Source organism: Aulonocara sp. 'chitande type north' Nkhata Bay, linkage group LG15 (assembly GCF_057382095.1).
Source record: "Aulonocara sp. 'chitande type north' Nkhata Bay isolate Kocher_YH1m ecotype deep benthic linkage group LG15, A_spYH_male_GT1.1, whole genome shotgun sequence".
Lineage (NCBI taxonomy): Eukaryota > Metazoa > Chordata > Actinopteri > Cichliformes > Cichlidae > Aulonocara > Aulonocara sp. 'chitande type north' Nkhata Bay.
Genome location: NC_141358.1, coordinates 39,337,107 through 39,363,782, shown reverse-complemented (window position 1 = coordinate 39,363,782; position 26,676 = coordinate 39,337,107). Strand labels below are relative to the sequence as shown.

General features: G+C 38.2%; 1 protein-coding gene and 1 long non-coding RNA gene across 6 annotated transcripts; both read left to right on the top strand.

Annotated features, from left to right (window-relative positions):
• Window positions 1-1,253: 1,253 nt before the first annotated feature.
• On the top strand, window positions 1,254-13,271 carry LOC147313651 (uncharacterized). 3 transcript variants are annotated; one of them, XR_015124966.1, is made up of 5 exons: window positions 1,254-3,469; window positions 5,077-5,107; window positions 6,066-6,097; window positions 8,367-8,393; window positions 12,684-13,271. It is a non-coding gene; the product is annotated as an uncharacterized LOC147313651 (long non-coding RNA). The 3 variants fall into 3 exon arrangements; XR_015124965.1 differs by lacking the exon at window positions 1,254-3,469 and adding an exon at window positions 4,202-4,283; XR_015124964.1 differs by lacking the exon at window positions 1,254-3,469 and having other exon boundaries at window positions 4,211-5,107.
• A 3,875-nt stretch (window positions 13,272-17,146) lies between these two features.
• On the top strand, window positions 17,147-25,798 carry LOC147313650 (uncharacterized). 3 transcript variants are annotated; one of them, XM_086263334.1, is made up of 3 exons: window positions 17,147-22,908; window positions 23,116-23,226; window positions 23,313-25,798. In XM_086263334.1, exon 1 carries the CDS (start codon window positions 17,307-17,309, stop codon window positions 21,606-21,608), a length of 4,302 nt encoding a protein of 1,433 aa, XP_086119460.1. In that variant the 5' UTR covers window positions 17,147-17,306; the 3' UTR covers window positions 21,609-22,908; window positions 23,116-23,226; window positions 23,313-25,798. The 3 variants fall into 3 exon arrangements, with proteins under 3 accessions (XP_086119460.1, XP_086119459.1, XP_086119461.1); XM_086263333.1 differs by having other exon boundaries at window positions 23,090-23,226; XM_086263335.1 differs by lacking the exon at window positions 23,313-25,798 and having other exon boundaries at window positions 23,149-23,167.
• The last annotated feature ends 878 nt before the right edge of the window (window positions 25,799-26,676 follow it).

Below are 26,676 nucleotides of genomic sequence, written 5' to 3'. Positions count from 1 at the left end.
TTTGGCAGCATGTCATTGTAGGATTTAAATTCAGTATAGTTAGACTGGTTGACTGGATTAGAGCCTGTGTTTGTGTGTCCTTCTGTGCATTTGTGTTTCAATATGCCTCCATATTTGTAATTTTGTAAGCTATTACTATTCGGCTAAATCATAGTATTTCTGGTACTTTTCGGTACTTGTGCTAAATACAGTATTTCTGCTAAATCATACTATTTCTGCTTTTCATAAGATTTGTGCCTAATATAGTATTTTTGCTAAATTATAGTATTTGTTCTTTTTATAGGATTTGTGCCTAACATAGTATTTCTGCTAAATTATAGTATTTCTGCTTTTTATACTATTTGTGCCTAATATAGTATTTCTGCTTTTTATAGGATTTGTGCCTAATATAGTATTTCTGCTTTTTATAGGATTTGTGCTTAATATAGTATTTCTGCTAAATTATAGTATTTCTGCTTTTTATAGTATTTGTGCTAAAACATAGTATTTCTACTAAATGTAGTATTTATGCTTAATCATAGTATTTCTATATATTTCTGCCAGGTCCCCAGGCAGCCAATCCTCTGTGAGGACTGAGAAATTCAAATTTTCAAATCAGGGCCTGCACAGTTTCCCAGCCAATCATATATGTGTCCTGAGGCATTCAAATTTGCATATTGGGGCCTTCATGGCTTCTAAGCCAGCCAATCATATCAGGGCTGAGGAATTCAAATCCACAAATCAGGGCCTGCACGGCTTCCCAGGCAGCCAATCATATATGTGGCCTCAGGCATTCAAATTTGCATATTGGGGAATTCGTGGCTTCTAAGTCAATAAGTCATCCATGTCATATATCTCTAAAAATTCACATTTTCATGATAAATTGTCAACACTTGAAGATTCCCCTATCTCTTCTGATCAAAACGGTGTAAGAATGACTGTTCTAGCCCCTACAGTTAGGAAATTATGGTCATTTGTTTGAGGGGAGTCCTCACTATGAGAAATAGACTGCAATAATCCTGTGCCTCTCTGTGCTGCGTGTGTAAAAAGGATGCACCTGTTTTGGAGGGAAAGAGTGCACAGGCTCTCTGATTGGTGGATTCAAATTCAGCAGCTCCCAGGCTGACCTAGAAACTTACTTCTCTCTCCCTGTGTGTGTGTGTGTGTGTGTGTGTGTGTGTGTGTGTGTGTGTGTGTGTGACAGAGAGAGAGAGAGAGAGAGAGAGAGAGAGAAAGCCTTTTAATGGGATGATCTCATTGTAAGATTCAAAATCAATATATTTAGACTGGTTGACTGAATTGGATCTTGTGTGTGTGTCTCTCTGTGCATGTGTGTTTCCTTATGTGTCCATATTTGTGATTGTGTGGCTGTTATATTTTTTTTGCCGATTTTTTTCATTTAACAAGTATATTTGAGGGACCCTCAGCATGTTCAGCATTTTTTCAGCTGTCCATTTTGCTTTTCCAATTTTTCTGTTTAACTTATTACTATTGTGCTAAATCATACAATTTCTGCTTTTTATAGGATTTGTGCTTAATATACTATTTCTGCTTTTTATAGGATTCATGCTTAATCATACTATTTCTATATATTTCTGCCAGGTCCCCAGGCAGCCAATCCTCTGTGAGGACTCAGACATTCAAGTATACAGATCACAGCCTGCACGGCCTCCCAGCCAGCCAATCATATCTGAGGTCTCCCGTTTCCTCTCTCGTCATATCTCAGCGACAGATGTACAGAGAGCAATGAAAATCGCAGTCAAAGTACACCAAAGTCCGCTGATTCAGCCAGTAGAAGAATTATGCTTCTAGTCCACCTAGTTTTTGAGTTACACAACGTTTTGTAACTCCAAAAAACGGTGTTTTTCGCCTCTCACCGCAATCTAATTCTGACTCCTCATCAGCCTGTTTTTCCAAAGCGGCCGCTCTCTTTCCCAGTGGCGCAGTTGGTAATGACACGGCTCTGCAAGCCAAAGATCGTGGGTTCGATTCCACCTTGGTCAACATGTTTTTTTTCCCTACAAATTAATACACTGTCACAGACCAGTAATTCATATTCATCATTTATTACAATTCTGCAAATTTTTATGATTTTACCAGCTTTTGATAATATGGACCTCACATTCTTGTTAACACTCCATGGCACAAATACTCTTCCCTTTAGGCTCTGTGTATGTGTGTGTGTGTATCAATATTTCTCCCATTTTAAAGTATTACTCCTCCATAATTGTATTTCTGTTCAATCAAAGTACTTTTACTACATCTTAGTATTTCTGCTCAATCTTAGTATTTCTGCTCAATCATAGTATTTCTGCTAAATCATAGTATTTTTGCCAAATCATGATTTTTGTGCCAAATCATAACATTTGTGTTATGTTAAAGTATTACTACTAATTGGAGGAATTTCTGTCATGTTACAGTATATGTGCTAAATATAGTATTTCTGCCAAATCATACTATTTCTACTATGTTATATTTTTCTTTCTAAATACAGCATTTCTGCTATATAATTGTATTTCTGCTTTTTATACTATTTGTGCCTAACATAGTATTTCTGCTAAATTATAGTATTTCTGCTTTTTATACTGTTTGTGCCTAATATAGTATTTCTGCTTTTTATAGGATTTGTGTTTAACCTTCAGAGGTCCTTAGGGACATTTATTGTCTTTTGCATTTTTAATTTTAATATAGTATTTCTGCTAAATTATAGTATTTCTGCTTTTTATAGGATTTGTGCTAAAACATAGTATTTCTACTAAATGTAGTATTTATGCTTAATCATACTATTTCTATATATTACTATTCTGCTAAATCATACTATTTCTGCTTTTCATAGAATTTGTGCCTAATATAGTATTTCTGCTAAATTACAGTATTTCTGCTTTTTATACTATTTGTGCTAAAACATAGTATTTCTACTAAATGTAGTATTTATGCTTAATCTATTTGCATATTGGGGAATTCGTGGCTTCTAAGTCAACAAGTCATCCATGTCATATATCTCTAAAAATTCACATTTTAATGATAAATTGTCAACACTTGAAGATTCCCCCATCTCTTCTGAACAAAACGGTGCAGTGACCGTTCTAGCCCTTACGGTTAGGAAATTATAGTCATTTGTTTTGAGGGGAATCCTTAATGGATAATGTTTATATATATATATTTGTCTTTAAAACATCTTTGCAGACTGACTGTCCTGGACTGGTTGTTGTTGTTTTTTTTTCAGGTCTGGTGAACTCAGCTCTTTGGTGTTGGTGTTCAGGAGTAGAGCCTTCTAATAATATTTATTCAAGTTATAGATTTAAAGTTCTGCGAGTTTTTTCTGTAGCAAATAAATATTGTATAGAATATTTAAAATCACCTACATTTTTGATGTTTACAATGCCCATTGTGTGTAAATACTGGAATTTCCTACTACCCGTGAACGCCTCATCTTTTACCTGACTGCCGGACATCCGCCATTCCGCACACTTCGCTGAGTCCGCTCTGGGTGAGTGCTGCTGCTCTGCTTCTCCTCTTCTCTCCTAAATGTTTATAGTCTGTTTGTGCGATTTAACGAGTTCTTTTAGTGATTTATAAAGCCAACCGAGGTATAACTCATATTAGAGTAACACAGTGGTTGCTTTTTCTTAGTGAAACTTTGTCATTTTTGTATGTAAAAGGAGTGTTTGATGAGCTAACAACCCGATGCTAATGCCTAGCGCTCCTTTGAGCCCAGTGTGAAATGAAAATTTGACTGTGAACCACGGTTATCGTGTTGTTTTATTAATTACATTTGGTGTGTTCGTGTTTGTCAGCCTGTTACATAAGGTGCAGTTAGTTCTCTTCACAAATCAGTTGGTTAAAACAGCCTCATTCTTTATGCTGTAAAGTTTTTAACGAACCGCCATCTTAGATTCAGTGTCAGCTGTCGGCAAGATCAAAGGAGCCATTTTACCGCCTCTGACCGAACACGGGAGAAAGAGTCACGTGTGTGCAGGTCTTGTGGGTTAATTAAGACAAAGGAGGGGGGGAGAAACTGAGGATTAAACATAGGCTATGTCCCCACATACACGGGTATTTTTGAAAACGGAGATTTTCCGTTTCTGTTTTAAAAAACAATCCCGTCCACACATAAATGCAGAAATGAAGGAGAACGCTGCTAGGAACATGCCAAAGCAGCAGGTGGCGCTATATTCCTAACCGTGTAGAAATGTTGGCCAATCAGAGGTCTAGAAGCCTCGGTGGGAAATGGTAAACAAAGATGGGGCATAGAAGCAGAACCGAGTCATATCTGTGGGGGGACAGTAACTGTGTGCGCATATGTAAGCATTTAAACACTGCAGAGAGAACAATTAACAGTAACCGTATTGTAGAAATGCATTTCACCGAAACAATAACGTGGCGCACAGTGTGACGTCAAAAAAGGCGCTGCGTTTTCTCCGTTTCCCTGTCCACACATAAATGCAAAAACGGAGTTTTCGAAAATATTCTGGCAAGCGTTTTTAGTTTTTCAGTGACCGAAAACGCCGTTTAAGTGTGGACGAAAGGTGCAAACGCATAGAAAAATCTCCATTTTCAAAAGTACCTGTGTACGTGTGGACATAGCCCAAGAATAATAAGAACTCCTAATATGTAGACTTTAATTTTTAAGAACTGTTTAACAAAGGCTTGTTTGTGCCAACCTAAATCTGCAGCACAGTTTAAATTCTCACTTTGTGGGAAATTAATGAAATAAACAACAGCCCACCTTCACATAAATAAAATATGGCAGTATATTATTATTAGTATGGTACATAGATATTTATTTTAAAACTACAGCATATTTACTATGATACTATGTGCAGTTGGTAATATTTTAGGAAGTAGAATTTGAATGCAGACCACCTCAAATATTAAAGCCTTAAAAATATGTCGTGCAGTTTTTCATGTATGAGTGTTTTGCAATCTTAAATGAGATGTAGACCAAAGAAAACAGAGGAGAGTTGTTGTTTGTATTCCAGCTGTAGTAAACAAAGAAGTTTAGTGAATCTTTTTGACAACAGAGAGTGATGCAGTATTGATGCTGATTTGAGTTTTCTGATCCTGTATTTTTGTTCTTTGTCTTTTGTTACACAGAGTGAAATAAAGCTTGGTTTTGCCTTTGCTGGTAAGTAAACCGTGATTGTAACTGAAGCAATATGAAATTGGGATTGTGTAACATTTTTAGCAATTTACATACAATAGTTTGGCTTTTTGTGATATCTTGCCATTTGCTCATGGGCAAAAACACATTTAGGATTTATAAGCAGTAAAGCCCCCCCCCCCCCCCCCCCCCCGATCTCTGAGTGTCCCTAAAAATGTCCCTGAAGTTTAATAGGCCATTTATGTCTAATTTTAAAGGCTTATCAAAGCATTTCTGTAGTAATTATTGTTTTTATTACACATGTTAAGGCCATTTGAGACTCTGCAATTAAATTTTGCCCTCTTTAGACTAAAGTGAGTTCATTTTGTCTGAGGTACAGTGCTGGGAAAAGTCTTTCTTCCTTGCAGATTTATTTTGTTCATGCTTTTTTGTCACATGTTTCAAATCATCTAACAGGGATGATTTGAATAAATACAAAAAAGCATTTTAAAGTGATGATTTCACGTATGAAGCAGAGAAAACCAAACCAGAGCTATCTGTTCTAATGTGAGAACATGCTGGTCTCTAATACCCAGCTGTGGAAGCCCTGATACGAAGAACTACCATCAAGCATTTATAGTATCAAGTATTATTTGTGATTGTTGCACGCTTTGAAACTGTGATGTTATCATTTGATCAAGTGTGCAGTGCGAGCAAATCATTGCTTGTGGTATCTGCTGTGTTATGTAATAGCACCAAAGTATTAGAGCTTTACGTTCATGAGGAATTTCTGTGGAATTGCAGATGGATAAAACGACACATCACCTTAATAAAGACAGAAATCTTTAATAAGGTGCAGAAAGAGAAGATGGGGTGTTTATAGTAAAGCTGTTGTAAACAAAGAATTTAACAGATTTTTTTTCCCACTACAGATTGTGATGCAGTATTGACTCTGATGCTGATTTCAGTTGTCTGATTCTGTATTTTTGTTCTTTTGTTACAGAGTGAAACAGAACTTCGGTTTTGCCTTTGCTGGTAAGTAAGCAGCAATTGTAACTGCAGTAATATGACATTGTCACTGTGTAACATGTTTAGCAACTTACCTAACGTAGTTTGGTTTTTGTGACATTACCATTTACTGATGGGCAAAAACAAATGGTCAGAATTTATACCTTGTAGCAGCAAAGGCCCCACACATGACCTCTGACTGTCCCTGAAGTTTAACAGGCCATTTGTGTCTGATTTTTATGTTTGAACACAAACAACTGTTTTTATACAGTTGTTCATGTTCTCCGTTTGTTTATGGATTTACCTAGCAGACATAACTATGAACGCATTTTAGGTGAGTTAGTGTAAGTGGTAGCTTAAACTAGGGCTGCTCGATTATGGCAAAAATGATAATCACGATTATTTTCACTGAAATTGAGATCACGATTATTTGACGATATTTATTTAACCCTTTAAGACCTACTATAGAACCAAGTCCACCAGAGCTTATATTATTTTTATTTATTTTTTTTACATGCTGTAGTGCCATTTGTGGGAGCATTTCAAGTTGCTATACATCAATACAACTGTTATAGCCCATATTTTAATAATATGTATGCATTAAGTCCATAGTAATTACATAAATTGCAAAAAAGTGCAATAAACTACAAAAAAAAATTTGAAAATCGCTTTTGTTTTGTTTACATATATTTCTACTTGGAGAAGTTTAAGAGGTTTATCCCTCAAAACTTTAAATACAAAAAAAGTTGCAAAAAATAGTTTCCCACCACAGGAAATTTATTTTGAGTGTCTTCATAGTTTTATTTTGGAGATACAGCAATTTTTATATACTGCAGGAAAAACAAAAAACAATCCTATGATGCAAATTTGCAAAGAAAACAGCATGTGCATCATTTCACTGTGGGAAGTGTTACGAACAGCTGATAGGAACGGCAAAGCGTGTTTCTGGAATATGTTTTTGTTCCTCCAAGCGCTTTTTATGCAATTTTTGCAAAGCTATATGTGGAACGAAACCGTGACCGAGGACAAGCTGATGGCATCAGATGTAAGTACAACTCCTCCGGTTTCATATGCAAAACAAATGATTGCGCTAGCTTACACGGTTCAGGTTCTACAGGGATTTAAAAATAGTTACGCAAAACGGAGCGTGCTGCTCTGACCGGCTTTAAAGGGTTAACAATGACTTTTAAAAAATAATATAAAATAGTGTGCAACACCACTGAAGTTTTTTTTTTTAAACTCTTTTCAACCAACGGCAGTCACTCTCCAAATAACTTCTGCTTAGCTTTCCGAGCTTCCCTCGGGTCCTCTTAATCAGCGGTCTCCAACCTTTTTTGAGCCACGGACCGGTTTATGCCCGACAATATTTTCACGGACCGGCCTTTAAGGTCTCGCGGATAAATGATGGAGGGGCTAATAATCGGCTCAGTCATTTTTAATGATCGTTGAAAGCCCAGATCGTAATCGTGATTAAAATTCGATTAATTGAGCAGCCCTAGCTTAAACACTTAAGAGCACCACAGTTGTTGATTTATATCTTCACTCATATTCTGCTTATGTATTACATTAAAGTCAGACCACTATAGAAGTATTTTTGCCTGAGTGAACAGAAGTGGTACGTTAAACATTTAAGCAATAATAAAAGACTAAGAGAACCAGAGTTGTGAGTAGGCAATGTTGTGTATGTTAAAGCCTGTGTGTAATTTATGTACACTAAGTTTAAATCAGTTTCTTAATAAGTTGCTTGATACAATGTGTTTGAAAATTATATATAAAAGGGAAATATTGCAAAATACAAAAAGATTCCTGCCAACAGGTACAATGGAAGGACTTTTTATTATAATTTTTAAGAAATTAATTGCAAAAATGGCGTGCCACTGTTGTTACTATAACATGTCAGAATTTACATGTATTTTAGGATTTACATATTCAGATCAGAACTAAAACCTAATGAGGTTTTCCGTTGATTCTAACAGTTGTGGTTTTTCCACACTTTATTAAGCACTGACTTGTGATAGAAAATGATGGAGCTAAAAAGCCATAATCTGTACCAACAAATATAGGTGCCTCTTCTTTGCACTTCTGTAGTATGCATGCCTTTATTACACATGTCATCGTCATGTGAGACTCTGTAACTAAAGTTTGTCCTCTTTAGACTACAGTGAGTTCATAAAGGCTTGAAGAAATTGAGGATCTTACTAGTTATTTCATGTCACAGTAAATTGGATTGTGTGTGAAGAGGTTCAACAGTGTAAGTCATTAAACAGTGATCTGATGTGTTGTTTCCTTTCTCTAGGATACTGATCTGATCGTCGCAAGTCTGGTAAGTATAGGTTTTGTCTGCAGTACAGTGCTGAGAAAGGTCTTTCTTCCTTGCAGATTTATTTTGTTTATGCTTTTTTTCACATGTTTCAAATCATCTAACAAGGATGACCTGGATAAATACAAAAAGCAGTTTTAAAGTGATGATTTCATTTTTGAACCAGAACAACCTGGTCTAATGTAAAAACATATTGGTCTCTAATACCCAGCTGTGGATGCCCTGATAGCAACAATTACCATCAAGCATTTACAGTAACTGGTAATGACTGGTTTACATCACTGGTTGATTTTGGTCCACTATAATTTCAGAATTGTCTTAATTAGATCCAAACAGGACAGGCAAAAAAAGAAAAGAAAAAAGTCTTAATTAAGGCCCAATATAGGGTTTTCAAGTCATACCAAGTACCACGGTGGTTAGCACTGTTGCCGCACAGCAAGAAGGTCCTGAGTTTAATTCCAACATCAGGCCGGGGTCTTTCTGTGTGGAGTTTGCATGTTCTCCCGGTGTTTGCGTGGGTTCCCTCCGGGTAGGGCTGCTCAATTAATCGAATTTTAATCACGATTACGATCTGGGCTTTCAACGATCATTAAAAATGACTGAGCCGATTATTAGCCCCTCCCTCATTTATCCGCGACACCTTAAAGGCCGGTCCGTGAAAATATTGTCGGGCATAAACCAGTCCGTGGCGCAAAAAAGGTTGAGACCGCTGATTAAGAGGACCCGAGGGAAGCTCGGAAAGCTAAGCAGAAGTTATTTGGAGAGTGACTGCCGTTGGTTGAAAAGAGAGGTAAAAAAAAAAAAAAAACTTCAGTGGTGTTGCACACTATTTTATATTATTTTTTAAAGTCATTATTCAATACATTGTTATTGTTAACCCTTTAAAGCCGGTCAGAGCAGCACGCTCTGTTTTGTGTAACTTTTTAAATCCCTGTAGAACCTGAACCGTGTAAGCTAGCGCAATAATTTGTTTTGCATATGAAACTTACATCTTATGCCATCAGCTTGTCCTCGGTCACGGTTTCCTTCCACATAAATTGCATAAAAAGCGCTTGCAGGAACAAAAACATAATATTCCAGAAACACGCTTTGCCGATCTGATCAGCTGTTCGTAACACTTCGCACATTGAAACAGACCGCTAACTATCACATGTCCGCCATTTCCTGCCCGAAACCGGAAGTGATGTCATTTTCGCGGAAAATGTAGTTTTTTTTTACTTGTAGGCCTTAAAAGCCTATACTGGTCATGTTTGACTTTTCTGAATAGTTGCTGGGATGCTTAGAACTCGAATTGCACTGCTGGAAATAGTTTATTTTGATGCACCTGCTGTTTTCTTTGCAAATTTGCATCATAGGATTGTTTTTGTTTTTCCTGCAGTATATAAAAATTGCTGTATCTCCAAAATAAAACTATGAAGACACTGAATAAATTTCCTGTTGTTGTAAACTATTTTTTGCAACTTTTTTGTATTTAAAGTTTTGAGGGATAAACCTCTTAAATTTCTCCAAGTAGAAATATATGTTAAAAAACAAAAACAATTTTCAATTTTTTTGTAGTTTATTGCACTTTTTTGCAATTAATGTAGTTACTATGGACTTAATGCATACATATTATTAAAATATGGGCTATAACAGTTGTATAGCAACTTGAAATGCTCCCACAAATGGCACTACAACATGTAAAAAAATAATATAAGCTCTGGCGGACTTGGTTCTATAGTAGGTCTTAAAGGGTTAAATAAATATCGTCAAATAATCGAGATCTCAATTTCAGTGAAAATAATCGTGATTATCATTTTTGCCATAATCGAGCAGCCCTACCTCCGGGTACTCCGGCTTCCTCCCACCGTCCAAAGACATGCAGCTTGTGGGGATAGGTTAATTGAATAATCCAAATTGTCACTAGGTGTGTATCTGCGAATGAATGTGAGTGCGAATGGTTGTCTGTCCCTGTGTGTTGGCCCTGCGACAGACTGGCGACCTGTCCAGGGTGTACCCTGCCTCTCGCCCTATGACAGGTGGGATAGGCTCCAGTGCCCCCTGAAAAGGATAAGCGGAAGCGAATGGATGGATGGATGGATGGATAGGGTTTTCAAGTCATACCAAGTATCTTAATTTCATTAAAGTCCAGACTGATTCGTTTACACCAAGTGTTTTGTTTCATTCATTCAATTGGACTTGCTTGTGTGCTTCAGATCCTAAGTGTGATTAAACTTAAGCCCAGGACCTGATGAGTTGATGTAGGTCCTGAAGTAGTAAAGGAACTCTGGGACATCACAGTAACAGCACCATGTTTGACTTTAATGCTGGTGTTTTTCTCTCACTATAGATGATTCAGTTTAGTGCAGTTAGTCAGCACAGCTCTTGGTTATCATCGAGATATTATTAGGCAACTTGTTGTAGCTGAACAGGCAAAAACGTCTGGGAGGGTTTCTGTTTTCTGGGGTCTCCAGATCCTTAGAAATCTCTTTGTAAACCTTTACAGAACTATATGTGTTTGTTTCACATTAGAGCAGCTCACGACTAGCAGTTTAGGGACAATTAAATATTCACATAGGGCAGGGGTCTCAAACTCCACTCTTCAAGGGCCGGTGTCCTGAAGCTTTTCCACGTGTCCCTGTTACAAAACACCTGAATAACATTTGTAGGTCATTAGTGAGAGTATAGAATTTGACTGTGTTGAAGTGGCATCCCCGAAGACTGTTCAAATTTAAGTAATTTAAGTGTTTGGAAAAATGTACTTCTAAAAGTACTTTCATTGCATCATGTTCATTCACTCATGAGCTGCTATAACATGAATCAAATTCCTGAATTACCACCTCAGCATGCAGTCACGTTCTGTAGAGTTTTGCTAATGACCTACTAATGTTATTCAGGTGTGTTGCAACAGGGACACATAGAAAAGTTTCTGGACACCAGGCCTTAACAACCAGAGTTTGAGACCACTGGTGGTAGGGCATGGTGGATTTCAAAAGCTTCTTCCCTTAAATCACTGCCTAAAAACTGCTTTTTGTAATTTGTCATAATGACTTGCAAAATATAGGTGGGATGAAAACATAAACATAAGACATTTTATAGTGGCCTGATATTTTTATCAAGGCTGTTTTTTGAAAATAATCCTGCCCTAATTTACAAAAGATGAACTGTCTGAAAGTCATGTTTGTTTGTTTGTTTGTTTGTTTGTTTAAGAAATGTGGGAATCTCCAGCAAAGATCTTACATGCACCAGCTCAGATACAGCACTCACTTCTGTTCTTTTTATCATGAAATGATCTACAAAGAAATGATCATCATACTAAATTTTGCTAATTAGGCCTTTATATCAGCTATGATAAGTTTATTATAGATTTAGTGTAGTGCTTATTGCTGTGTATCAAACATGCCCCAAATGTGACTGAAATATGTAGAAACTGCTGTGTAGAAACTAGCTGTCTCCAAATTTCTCATTTTGCCAAAATTCATACAGAGTGACCTGAAACTGTGCTGTAATCTCAGTGTGTTGGTTTTGTTGGACCATTTAATATTTACAGCAAGTTACTGTAGCAGCACGTCTTAGTTTGAGTTTATAGACTTAGTTTATTGTTTTAATAGAATGTAAAAATGTCCTTATAACAGTTCCACCATCATTTGTTAAACATTGTCATTCTGTTCAGTCCAATAATTTACTGTAGAAGTCTTTAGTATTTAAAGCCCTACATGTATTGTATTTTTGAGATTATAAGGCATAATGTCAATAAACAAGCCTGTTTTTAAGGCAGATTAAGCCAAACAAACAGTCAGATAAGTCAAACTTTATTCAAGTCATTCACAAACAACTCTCAACACTGTTCAGTTGTAACACATAAAATACAGAACAATACACTCTTTCAGTTCATTCCTCATCCACAAATCCATCAAACTCTTCATGGGTTGATCAGTTTGAAATCTGCTTCTTAAGCATGTCTCTTAGCACGTGCCAGGTCCTTGTACACACACCATAATGTTATGTTGAAGCACCGTACGAATTACTCTACGAGGGTCCTGACTATGGTAGCCATAATGCTCTGACAATACATCAAGCAGCACAGCTTTGTAGCTTACGAAGTCTTACTAAAATATTTGACAGAATTTTGAGCGCTGTGTACCACAGAAATCCCGTTTGAGGTCAGTAAGCATAACCAGAATCGATACGCTAGGCACATTGTATGTTTTTGAGATAATGACAGGATTTTAGGTATGCCATATAGTCTGAAGAATATGGTAAATCCAAGCATGTTGGAAATATGACTAATTCCAGTCCTTTTGTGTCTTACAGGTGACCTGCTGCAGAAGATCCTCTCTCTCTCTCTATCATTATAAGCAATTCTGTCTATCCTATCACTCTCCCAACTCTATCTAATTTGAAAGCCATTCTATCTTGTATCCCTCTATCCCTACCGCTCTATCTAATTTGAAAGCCATTCCATCTTGTATCCCTCTATCTCTACTGCTCTATCTAATTTGAGAATCCAAGTTTTGAGAATCCTTTCAGAATCCAATTTTCAGAAATCCAAGTTACCAGAACTTGATCTATCTGTTACAGAATTCTGAGAGATCTCTGCTCTCACTGCTCTTTCTTTCCTGTCATTAAGCTCTCTCACATTCAGTCATTTTGCTTTAAATTACAAGTTGAATATACAGTAGTAGAATTACAGTACAGTAGAACTTATAGTAGAAACTACTTACACAGCCCTACATTTGTCATTTTAATTTTGCATTAGACTTTAGTTTGGACTGCTAGTTTGGCTTACTTTGATCAATTGTATAAAATATCACCTTTTTATAAGTTTATTTGTAATAAGATAATCTGGTTATTTTGTAATACATACATTCAGATAAATAATAAATCAGATCCAGTCTGTTAGTCTGTTTCATTGGCTATAACATTTGACTGCAAGTTTATAGTATTATTATTTAAGGACAAACCCATTTTGTCACTCAGTGTAAGTATTCAGTCAGTATTGTCATCGAGAAGTGCCTGAGGACCCAGACTTCCTGTTTCCTGACTGCTGCAGAACATCCAGCTGAAGAAACCCCGTTTCTAAAAGAGCTACAATAAAACGGACCAAATTGTTTCCAGAGAACTTTGAATTTCCTTTATTTTGAGTTTGGAGTACAAATCAGCTTTTTAACATCTATTCATATATTCATAAAAACATTTTATAGTATAATAGTACATTTCTCAGATTTAACAGTAACTTAAGGAGTTATAAGTTTTTCTGTTTCAAGGTTCAGTTTTGTTTATATTTGTGTATAAACACATATAAGCTCCAGATTGTACTTCAGCAAAATGCCAAGAAAAAGTCAAAGGTCGCAGTCCCAGAAGCTTAGATGGCAAAAGCAGAAAGAACAGGTGAATGTTTCTCAGAGCAGTGAGCAGGTAAAGGTGTGTGTTTCAGCTTTTCCCAGCACAGAAGTGCAGAGCAGTGTTCAGACAGCCACAGTGTCTTATGCAGATGTGGTAAAGAGAAGTGTTCCCTCAGTGTCTGTCCCAGAGCCTGAAGTTGTGCAGGTAATCCAGACTGAACCCCAGCTAACTGTACAAACACAGCATGATGGAGAGACAGCCACAGTGTCTTATGCAGATGTGGTAAAGAGAAGTGTTCCCTCAGTGTCTGTCCCAGAGCCTGAAGTTATGCAGGTAATCCAGACTGAACCCCAGCTAACTGTACAAACACAGCATGATGGAGAGACAGCCACAGTGTCTTATGCAGATGTGGTAAAGAGAAGTGTTCCCTCAGTGTCTGTCCCAGAGCCTGAAGTTATGCAGGTAATCCAGACTGAACCCCAGCTAACTGTACAAACACAGCATGATGGACAAGCTCCAGGACAGTCTCATGTACAGGTTACAAACAGTGAAAGTCCACGAGTGAGTAGCGTCTGTGCTTCCCGAAGCCAGGCTTCTCCTAGGTATGGAAAGTACCGGAATCAGCAATGCATGGCTAACAGTTTGGTTTTCCTGTCATTCTTACACGAGGATGAATTTATTACCAGAGCAGATCTAAACCGTGTGTTGGACAAAGGCCATGCCGTCTATTCAGATGCCAGACTGAGGTTTGTGAACAGTGTGTTTCTAGCCTGCGATGAACTTCCCTCAGTTGTTACCAGCCGCACACACGAGTATCAAGTCGACATGTCTCAGTTTGCTCATTACGGCACATTTGATGGTACAGATCACTTTCCGAGCCTTGAACAGGGATTACAGCGTTTGGCTTCAGAGTTTCGCTATGCTTTGCTAGTCATGGGAGGAACAGTCATCGCTGTTAGCAGGCTGACTTCAGGTGAATATGCATATTTTGACCCTCACCCACGTAAGTCTACTGGTATGCCATTGTCGCTAAGTGTAAGTGGTGGAACTGCAGTTATGTTGAAATTCACACGTCTTAATGACATGATTGACAGGATCAAACGTTTGTACAGAATGTTTAGCATCGCACCAAGCTGTACTTATGAACTACAGCCCATCGAGTTTCACAGTGAAAACGCTGCTGACCAAAGAGATGCTAATCAAACCACCGAATACAGACAAACAGCTACAAGTGCACCAGCACCAGCTTTAAATGAACGTGTTCATGAATTAAACTCCGAAATATACACTGAGCAGACACGGAAACCTGTGGCCAAAGATTTAACCAGTGAAGTAATGTCATCCAGAGTTGATTCTTCAAATGAGACAGCTGCTCCCGGAAAAAAACATCCTTCTGATTATTTTGAAAAGAAAACCTCTGCATCTTCTGTGAGAGAAACTCCGGTAACACCAGATTCTGTTCCTCAGAATGATTCAAACAGTGCCTCCAGTTCAACTAAGATAACAGAGGAACTCTCAGATAAACTGCTGAAACGTAATAAACAGGAAAGGCAAAAAATGAGGAGAAGATTATTAGCCCAACAAAAGCTACCACAACGAAAGGAAAATCAGAAGACGAAAGAAAGGCAGATGTACAGGTTTGATGAAAGCTTCAAGACAAAGAAAAAAAACTCAACTAAGAAGTGTAATGATCCTGATCACAGACATAAAAGGAGTCTGTACAAAAATGAGCTGTATAAATTAAATGCTACCTATAAGGAGAAACACAGAGAACATTTGAGAAAGATGTATAGAGAAAGTGCTAAAATTAGAGAGAGAAAAAGAGAACGTGTCATAAGGACATATAGAGACAATCCCCTATTCAGAGATAAGCAGAAGGAACGTATAACAAGAACGTATAGAGAGTCTCCTATATTCAGAGAAAAGCAGAAGGAACGTATAACAAGAACATATAGAGAGTCTACCATATTCAGAGAAAAGCAGAAGGAACGTGTAACAAGAACATATAGAGAGTCTCCTATATTCAGAGAAAAGCAGAAGGAACGTATAACAAGAACATATAGAGAGTCTCCTATATTCAGAGAAAAGCAGAAGGAACGTGTAACAAGAACATATAGAGAGTCTCCCATATTCAGAGAAAAGCAGAAGGAACGTGTAACAAGAACATATAGAGAGTCTCCCATATTCAGAGAAAAGCAGAAGGAACGTGTAACAAGAACATATAGAGAGTCTCCCATATTCAGAGATAAGCAGAAAGAGCGTATAAGAAGAATATACAGAACTTGTGCTGAATTCAGAGAAAAACATAAAGCTTACATGAGGTCATATGTATATAACCTATATAAAGAAAGTGAAGAATTTAAAAAGAAAAAACTATCTTACATGACTAAGCGTTATGGAGAAGAGAGACGATTTCAGCAACAACACAAGGACAATATGAGAGAACGAATGAGAGTAAAATATTGGAACGGTTTTTCTTTCAGACAGATGCATAATATCAGATGTGCAATGAATATAAAACGGAAATATCGCCAGATGCATCGACCAGCTGAGACTTTACAGTGTCATCCAGAGAACACTTTAATGAATGAGGCCATATCTTGTTTCAGATCAAACATTAAGTCAGCACCATCTTATGTTTGTACTGTTTGTCTAAAAGCTTCTTTTCCTAATCAGGTGAAAATCTGCAAAAGACAAAATTACTCAAAACACCAGACTGTAGCTCATCAGTGTCTAACTGGTAAATATGTTCATGTGTGTGATGAAGCATGTCATGATCACTGCAGCTTTCCTGTTGAGAGAAAAAAAGAGTATATCTGTCACACGTGTCACAGTTCCCTCAAAAGTGGATGCATGCCCAGGCTTGCTGCTGTTAATGGTTTAGAACTGCAGGATATTCCAGCTGAACTTTGTGATCTCAACATTCTGGAGAGACATCTGATTGCCAAATGCATACCATTTGCTAAGATTATTCCTCTTCCAAAGGGGAGACAGAGACTCATACGTGGTAATGTGGTATGTGTACCATCTGAGGTCCAACAAACAGTTGACAGTTTACCGAGGATCAGAAGCCAATCACAGATCATGAGGGTGAAATTGAAAAGACGACTGTGCTACAAAGGCCATCAGCTGTTCCAGACTGTCACCTGGTCTAAACTCATTCAAGCTCTGCGTAAACTGAAACAAATTCATCCACAGTACACAGATATTGTTATCAGAGATGATGCATTGCTTTGTGATCCAACGTTACCTGATGATGACAGCAGTGATGAAGCCAGCATGGCAAGTGATGATTATAATGAAGCAGATTTAATGGAAATTGACAACTATGAAAAAGATGCCCTTTTGTGTGAAAGTGAGTCTCAAAGTGACCAAGATATTAATATGGCATCCTGTGATGAACAACCAGAGGAACAAAATCCAGATGAACCAGAAAGTGATTTGAGCAATGGAGGTTTTGCTCTAGAAAGTTGTCTGCAGCCTGTAGACATTTCAGAAGAGATTCTCTGTTTCACTGATAACACATATTGTGTGGCTCCTGCAGAAAGAAACAATCCTGTTAGCTTCTTCAGAACTCCTCATTTGGAAGCCATGGCATTTCCTGTGCAGTTTCCTACTGGTCAGAATACACTGGATGAAAAGAGACGTCTCAAGCTCACACCAAGTGCTTACTTCAAGTCAAGGCTTTTCAACATTGATGCAAGATTTGCTAAAGACACAAATTACTTGTTTTTCTCACAGTTTGTCACTGAAATACATTTGGCTAATTCCAGCATGACAATACAGCTAAGGAAAGGTAAAACTATGACGAAAGATGGACGCAAAATCACATCAGGAATGTTACAAAGTAAGACAGAAGTAGAGAAGCTGGTAAGAAATAAAGATGCAATCAGATTTATGCAGCCACTCAGAGGAACTCCAGCTTACTGGCAGAAAACTACCAGAGATCTATTCAGCATGGTTCGCCAAATAGGAACACCTCAGTTCTTTGTCACTTTCTCTGCTGCTGAGATGAGATGGCCTGAAGTGATTCAAGCAATAAAGAGACAGCAAGGTGAAGAGGTTGATTTTGAAGCCCTGGACTGGTCAGAAAAGTGTGAAATTCTAAGATCAAATCCAGTAACCACCATGCGAATGTTTGATAAACGTGTTGAGGCTTTGTTCAGAGATTTGCTTTTTTCTCCTGCACAGCCCCTTGGTGAGATCATTGATTACTTTTACAGAGTTGAGTTCCAGCACAGAGGTAGTCCACATATACACATGTTGCTGTGGATTCGAGAAAAGGTAGAAGCAGATGTGGATGATGACCAAACTGTCTGTGACTTTGTGGACAGATACATCTCAGCTCAACTCCCTGATCCAGAAAAACAACCTGAACTGCACAAAAAAGTCACTGAGCTACAAAAGCACAGCAAAAACCACACAAAGACATGCTTTAAGAGTGTGAACTCTGGTTGTAGATTTGGGTTTCCCAAACCACCAGCCACAAGAACAATGATTGTGAGACAGGATGAGGATTCAGACACTGAAGCTGCAAAAGCCAAACTCAGACCTTTGTTGAACCTGCTGAAGGAACCTGAAGCTGCTTCCCTCACCATAGAGCAGATTCTGTCACGATGCAACTTAACAATGAATGAGTATGAACAATGCCTCCAAGACATAAACAAGAAAACAGCTCTGATTCTGAAACGTGACCCAAATGAGTGTTGGATCAACAATTACAACCCAGACCTGCTTGAAGCCTGGAACTCTAATTTAGATGTCTCATTCATTTTGAATGCCTATTCATGTATAGAATACCTCTGTAAATATATAACAAAGAAAGAATCTGGCCTCTCTGAATACCTGAAGACAGTTATTGACAACTCTGATAAGAACACCGTCAATGAATGTGATGAAATGAGAGCTGTGATGCAAGCTTACTCAAAAAAGAGAGAAATCAGCGCACAGGAGTGTGTGACTCGAGTCTGTGGCCTAAAAATGAAAAAATGTTCCCGCAGTGTTGTATTTGTACCAACAGATGATAACCCAGTAAAAATGAGTCGGCCCATGAGCTTCCTGGAAAGCACAACACACGACAGTTGTAATATTTGGATGACAAGTTTGAGTGATAAATACAAATGCAGACCTGAGACCCCAGAATATGAGGAAATGTCACTGGCTGATTTTGCTGCCTTGTGCAGGTTGGTGAGTGGTCCAAATGAAGGAAAAGATGTGCTTCCTCTTCTAAACCAGCTTGGATTTGTACAAAGGCGAAAGAATGATAAACCAGCTATAATCAGATATTACCACTGTTCACAGGAAAAAGATCCTGAGCAATATTATGGTCGACTGTTGAGACTTTACCTTCCACACAGATCAGAGCAGGAACTGAAACCACAAGGGTTCCAAACCTATCAGTCCTTCTACAACTCAGGTTTTGTACGACTTCCATGTTCAGACCACAGTGAGTCTGTGAAACGGATTGTGAAAAGAAATAAAGACAAGTATGAGAAGAACTCTGAGGATATTGAGAGTGCACTGGAAGAGTTTGAACAAAATAGGGATGTTGTGATTGATGAATGGTGTAATCTTGCTCCTGAATCTGAAGTTGTGAGGCTGCAATGCGATGAGAATCTTCCTGAGAGACATTCTGATGATGAGAACGAACAGGAGAATGTTCCCGACTACAGTCGTCAGTCTGATGCTGTAACAAAGATCAGAGCCGTCAGAGAACAACCTGCAGTAGATCCAGCCGTGGTACGTGTAATGTATCAGAATCTGAACCAGAAGCAGGCCTGCGTGTTCTATGCCATAAGAGACTGGTGTATTCAGCGAGTTTGTGGTTTGAACCCAGATCCATTTTTCTTCTATATCAACGGTGGTGCAGGAACTGGAAAGTCACATCTGATTAAGTGTATTCATTCTGAAGCATCAAAGATCCTGAGCAGACTGCCTGCTAATGCAGAAGAAGCTGACATATCAAATCCAACTGTTTTACTGACTTCATTTACCGGTACAGCAGCTTTTTCTATCAGTGGCTCTACGTTACATTCTCTACTGAAACTACCCAGGAGTCTGAAACCACCCATTCAAGGACTTGGTAACCAACTGGATGAAGTCAGATCTGAGCTGATGAATGCTGAAATTATTGTTATTGATGAGATTTCAATGGTTTCAAAACCCCTTTTTGCCTATGTGGATGCAAGACTGAAACAAATCAAAGGCACTCAGAGACCTTTTGGTGGAATGTCAGTTTTAGCTGTTGGAGATTTTTACCAGCTGCCACCAGTGCGACAGTCTAAACCTCTCTGTGTTTACGATCCAGAACAGATTGACCTATGGCAGGAACATTTTCAGATGATCACTCTAACCGAGATCATGCGTCAGAAAGATGATGTGGCCTTTGCAGAGATGCTGAACAGGATTAGAGTCAAAGAAAAGACAGATGAGCTTTCTCAGTGCGACAGAGATTTGTTGTCACAGGCTGTGACTGCACCAGAAGAATGTCCAACTGAGGTCTTACACATTTATGCCACCAACAAGAATGTGGAATCCCATAACATAGATACCCTGAAGAAGCTTCATTCAAACATCATAATAATCAATGCAGACGATTTCCAGAAGGATAAATGTACAGGCAGAATGGAACGAAGAGACAAACCATTTACAGGTGGGCGAAATGATTTACCTGACACTCTGAATGTTGCTGAAGGAGCTCGAGTCATGCTGACCAGAAACTTGGACACACTAAACGGTTTAGTCAACGGTGCTTTTGGTATACTGGTAAAGGTGGTGAGATCTGAAAATGATGGACACATAATTAAACTGGGGCTCAGGATGGACAACCGGCAGCCTATGAGACACAACCGCAGTGCTAATGCAGCTTCTGATGATCTGGTTTACATTGAGAGAGCAGAGGAGAGTCTGAAGTTTAAAGGAGCAGTACGCAGACAGTTTCCTGTAAAGCTAGCATTCGCCTGCACAATTCACAAAACTCAGGGTCTTACAACACAGACAGCTGTAGTTTCAATGAAGAACATTTTTGAACCAGGTATGGCTTACGTTGCTCTCAGCAGGGTGACGTCTCTCAGTGGACTCTATTTGCAGGACTTGGATGAGAAAAAGATTTACGCCAATCCCGAGGTAACTGCAGCGCTCCAAACCATGAGACAAGCCAGTGTTGAGGAAATGATGCCTCTTCTTCAGGTCAGAGAAACAGCCAGCAGACTTGACACTCTTACACTGATCCATCACAATACAGAGGGTTTGCCATCTCACATCAGTGACATCAAGAGTCATCATGAAATGTGTTTAGCAGATGTTTTGTGTCTCACTGAGTCTCACCTTCAAGGCTCCTTTGTTGCAGACAGTCTTCATTTGGATGGCTACACCATGTTCAAACGCAACAGACATGTGTCCTACACAAACTTTCCTCACATGGCCAGCAGAAGTGGTGGGGGAGTTGTTGTGTATTTGAGGAATCATTTTCAGGTTCAGGTAAAACAGTATCTGCATAATGTCACTGATCTTGAGTTTTTAGTGTTGAAGGTTCAGGCTCCATTCCCTGCACTCATTGCTGTTGTGTACAGACCCCCTGACTACAGTTTGACACCATTCATGCAAAACCTGGTAAGTCTTTTAGATTCACTTGAAATAATGGACTGTCACCCAATAATTGTGTGTGGAGATTTTAATGAGAACCAGTTGCAGAGTGGAAGAAAACAGATTCTGGAGCAGTTTCAGTCGAGAGGGTATTCACAGCTGATCACTTCTGCCACTACAGACAAGAACACCCTGCTTGACCTCATTTTTATTTCTCAGCCACAGAAATGTCTGTATTCAGGTGTTCTGAGATCATATTACAGTTACCACAACCCTGTCTTTTGTGTCCTGTCCTCGAGCCAATCATGAAGTCGTCTGGTGAGTTTTGAAACAATTACAGATCATGTTTGTTACAGAGTTTACTGATTGTAGAGCATGAAAAAGATTTTTCATTGAAAAAAGGGTCTTCCCTACTCTGTCTGTCAGAAGACCCTTTCTTATTGCAATGTTATTAATCATTTCACCAAATCATTGCTGAACTTCATGCAGAGCAGAGAACATCTGCTATCATGCACCTCTGATCTGAAATGTGCTGCAACATTTGATAAACCAACATCATGTTTTAAATGACTAAATCTTTTTACTATGACGTATGTAGCTCAACAAACGAGATCTTCCCCTCCAAGGGCTTTAAAATATGAAATAGTAAATAAATAAATCCCAGATAAATGCAGGTATTTATTATGATGACATACACGAATAAATACAGACAATTATATTTTCTTGATTATAGTAGATTTTGTAGAATCAAAAGTTTTTGTGATGAATGAGTTTTTGCTTATCATGTTTTACAGGTAAAAAATGTCAAAAGTTTTAAACTATCTTTAGGCTACCAGAGATGTCTATAATGATACATTATGTAGAGAAAAACATTAGTACAGCTTACAGAATATGTATAAAAACTGATTTAGAAGTAAATGGATAGTTTTCTGAAAGTTCCCGACTACAGTTTAACACCACCCACCCAGCTCAGCCCCCAAGTGTCTATGTAATGCTGGTATGGTGTGTGAGTTTGACTTGGCCTTTATCCGGGTGGGTTTGGGTTTGGGTGGATAAAGGCCAAGTCAGAATGCTCTGAGCAGCTGGAAAAAGCTGCTAATAAACAAAGACATCAGAAAGTGTGGGCTTTAGGTGTAGCCCCCGCTTTCTGATGCACTAATTAAACTTAGTAACCGACACCCCATACCAGCATTACATAGACACTTGGGGGCTGAGCTGGGTGGGTGGTGTTATAAGCACGTGTTTTGTTAGATATATTTTTTCAGATAGGGCACAGTCTCCTTTGTGGGAAAACCTTCAAACTTCACCATCCTCAGCTGAAACAACAACATCTTAACACCATCTTCATGAACTGCTGAGCCAAACCTGATCCATCAGTGCTGGACTGCACAGATAACTACATGCCACAAGGAGACTGCTGTGTTATGAACTGCCATACCAGTGTGTCTTCAATGGAGAAGATGACACACCCATCACCTGACCTCCTGCCTGATCTGGAGACCATCATCATGCTGCCACACTACAACCTCTGAGACCATCAATGATGACTCCTACTGAGGAAACTGTATTTCCTGTCAGAGATGCTCAGTGATCCTCAGAGCAGAGAGAGGTATGATTCTTTATCTTTGATAAAAAATGTCAGTGTTTTTAATTCAATTAATTAATTAAAATCCTGTTTATTGAATAAACAATTCCACACTCAAATGATTATACTTGTTGACACTTTTTGAGTTTTAATTGACATTATGGATTACAAATCTATGCTTTTTCTACTCTGTCTCTCTGTGCAGGTATTGCTGTCTTCTGAGTTCTTCAGTGTCCCAACTGAGACATTCAAACCTCATTGCAGAGCTCATGTCTTTCCTCACCATCATGTAAGTGTGAGATTGCTCTGGATTCTGGTTATGTGGCCCGCAGCACCTATAAGGTATTTCAATATTGTTCATTGTATAACTTATTTGTAGTTTTTAGGCCTTAACACAAATAAAATGTTCCTTTTTCTGTATTTTTTAGAACAAGCTCGTCCAGTGTGCCTGCATTCCAGCTTCACAGAAAAGAACATCAGACACCAGCGAGGGAGGATAAGAAAGACAGACACAACAACATTGTCATCCCCTATGTGGCCGGTGTATCAGAAAAACTCAGGAGAGTTTTCTCCAAATACGACATCCCAGTGTACTTCAGACCCAGCAAAACACTCAGACAGAAACTGGTTCACCTGAAAGACAAAACTCCTAAACACAAACTTAACAATGTGGTGTATGCTGTACAGTGCAGCGAGGAATGCCCAGACTTCTACATCGAAGAGACCAAACAGCCACTTCACCAGCGCATGGCACAACACAGAAGAGCCACCTCCACAGGACAAGACTCAGCAGTTCATCTGCATCTAAAGGACAAAGGTCACTCTTTGAGGATGCCAATGTTCACATTTTGGATAGATGGAGGAGTGAAAGAAGCCATTTACGTCCACTGTGAGCGACCATCTTTGAACAGAGGCGGTGGTTTACAACACCAACTGTCTGCCATCTATAATCCAGTTTTGAGTTCCCTCCCCAGACACTGTAACGTCCACTCACATCCTGGGAGTGGGCGTGGGTGATTTCCTGACCTCAGGAAATCACATGATAGGGTGGGGCCAGGTTTCACAATGAGCTCACCCAAAACCCTGGCTGATTGGGACCCACACCCACTTTCACACCTTGGCTCATGTGATTAGGTAGAGGATCATCAGGGGGTTCTTTGTCCCTGTTTGTGGAGAAACTCACATTGGGTTTAAATCTGGGACTCTCCACCATTGACCCTTAGAACTGAAGAAGCTTCTCGGATGAGAGGTGAAACGTCTTCAAGAAACTCAAAGAAGTCCAGACGCTTTTCTTTCCAAGCTCCTTAGACTTCACTTGTGTTAATTACATTTTATTTGTTGTTGTTTTCTTTTAGATTTATATGCAGTGATTGGATGTGGTGGAGCTTTGTTAACCGCGTGGAAAACATCTGTTTGTGATGATATTTACAATGAGGCTTTAAGGTGATAGTTTCCATGTAATTTCAATCCTTTTACTAAGCAAAAACATGTTTGCAATTAACATATTTTTTCAGTTTTGTCTTTTGGATTTATGGTTAACATTCCTCTGTGACAGCAAATACTAAACTGGTCCAAGTAACCAGCATATCATTGGTCAAAGGCAAAAAGGACCACATGTCACACTAGCAATGAATTTGTGACTGTGTTTGTGTTAGTATAGAGTAGGTCTAACAGTGGTTTTCCACATCTGCTCTAATATATATAGATAATGGGTCAGACATATAAAGTCATTTTGAAAAGTTCATAAAGGTCATTTATATGTGTTCCTCTTTATCATTTTATATCAGGTCACACAGCTGACTTGAGTTTTGATCAGAGTAGAACCATAACATTCATGCTAATGGTTCTACTGTTTACAGTTACTTTATGATGGATTTCACCCTGGTCACAGCACTATGTGAAAAGCTGTTAGAGGTAAAGTTAAGCCAATTAATACCTCATCATAAGTCACTCTCTAATGCAGGGCAGTGATTATTATTCACTGTAATTTATTCCACAACAATGTTCTTTATTTGATTCTTTAAATATGCACATCGATTGTTTGGCTGTGTGACTCTCCACACCTGAAATATATCACAATGTGGACTTCATTTCGACAGTATTTTGTAGATTGGTACCATATTTATCATCAAATCATCTTGTGCATTTATTAACTAAATGTTGTTTGTTTTTGTTTTTTTGTTTGTTTGTTTGTTTGGGGTTTTTTTGTTGCCATTTTTACATTTCACCAACTGTGTAAATTCTGCAATTTTACTTTGGTTTTGTTTCACATCAGTTTATCTGCTGGCTGGTAATCCTGTCTTCCTTCTCTCACCCCAACCGGTCGCAGCAGATGGCCGCCCCTCCCTGAGCCTGGTTCTGCTGGAGGTTTCTTCCTGTTAAAAGGGAGTTTTTCCTTCCCACTGTCGCCAAAGTGCTTGCTCATAGGGGGTCATATGATTGTTGGGTTTTTCTCTGTATCTATGAAGCGCCTTAAGGCGACTTTTGTTGTGAATTGGCGCTATATAAATTTAATTGAATTGGTTTTCTTCCTTTTCTAATGTTTCTGGTCATTTTTCACAGTTAAACAAGTAACTTTGAGGTTACTTCATCATTTTTAGCTTTTATCTGTTTACAGTTTTTTCCTAATAATTACATTTCTGCAAAATTATAGCAGTTCTGATAAGTTGTAATATTTCTGCCAAGTTATTAATTTTCTACTAAATTATATCATTTCTGCTAAGTTATGTTATTCTAAATTATTACATTTCTGCTAAGTTGTAGCTTCTGGTAAATTACAACATTTCTGCTGAATTGTTATGTTTCTTCTAAGTTATTGCATTTCTGCTAAGTTATTGCATTTTTGTTAACTTGATGTTGTTCTGCAAAGTTATTAAAATTTCAACAACTTTTTAAAAACTAGCTTTGATTTCTTCAGCTTCTTCAGCTATTTTCAACTATCTTCAGCAGACAGCTTCAGCTTTACAATTTCTGCAACTTTTCAGCTTTTTCAGCTACTTTTTGCATGCAGCTTCAGCTTTAAAGCATCCACACTGCATTTTCGCAGGAAATGCAAATTTTTCTAGTTATTATTCTAGTTGCTTCCGTACACTTTTCGCCGTTAAACTACTTCCACAATTTTCAGCCGATTTTCACCGTTCAAATTTTAAACTATTCTGCTATTTTTGCTCTTTCCTGCTACGATTTTTGCTATTTTTAACTATTATACTTTTTAAAATATTCCACTTTTTTCCTTTAATTTGTCCCATTGAAATGAATGGGAAACTTCAGCAATTCTGCTAAAATTTGCTTGTTTTTGAAACTTAACTACTTCCTCATATTTTCACCTAGAACAACCATTCAAACTTTAAAATGTTCACAAATTATTGGGCTATTCAGGTATGATTCAGCTTTTTCAAATCTTTTACTGTTTTACTTTTATGCCTCTTAAAGTTTTGAGTTGCAAAATTGTGATTTTTCACAAAATACATGTGTTGTTATGGTTGCTATGCTCTTGGCTTCCAGTGTGCCACTGAAGGTTTTGCAATTTTCACTTCATGTCCGAACAACTTCCTGCTACTTGCTCAATTTTCACTCAACTTCCACAAATTATACATCAAAACGTAGGTATTTTTGCTGGCTTTCAGAAAATGTCACCATCATTGTTGTGGGATTTATAGAATTTTTGCAAATCTCCTCAGACTAACACAAGGTCAGAAAACTCTCCATATAAAGTGAATGGAGAGCTTGTTCAAAATCACCGCTGGATTTCTGTAATGAGAGGCATATTCGAATCGTCATATCTCCTTAACG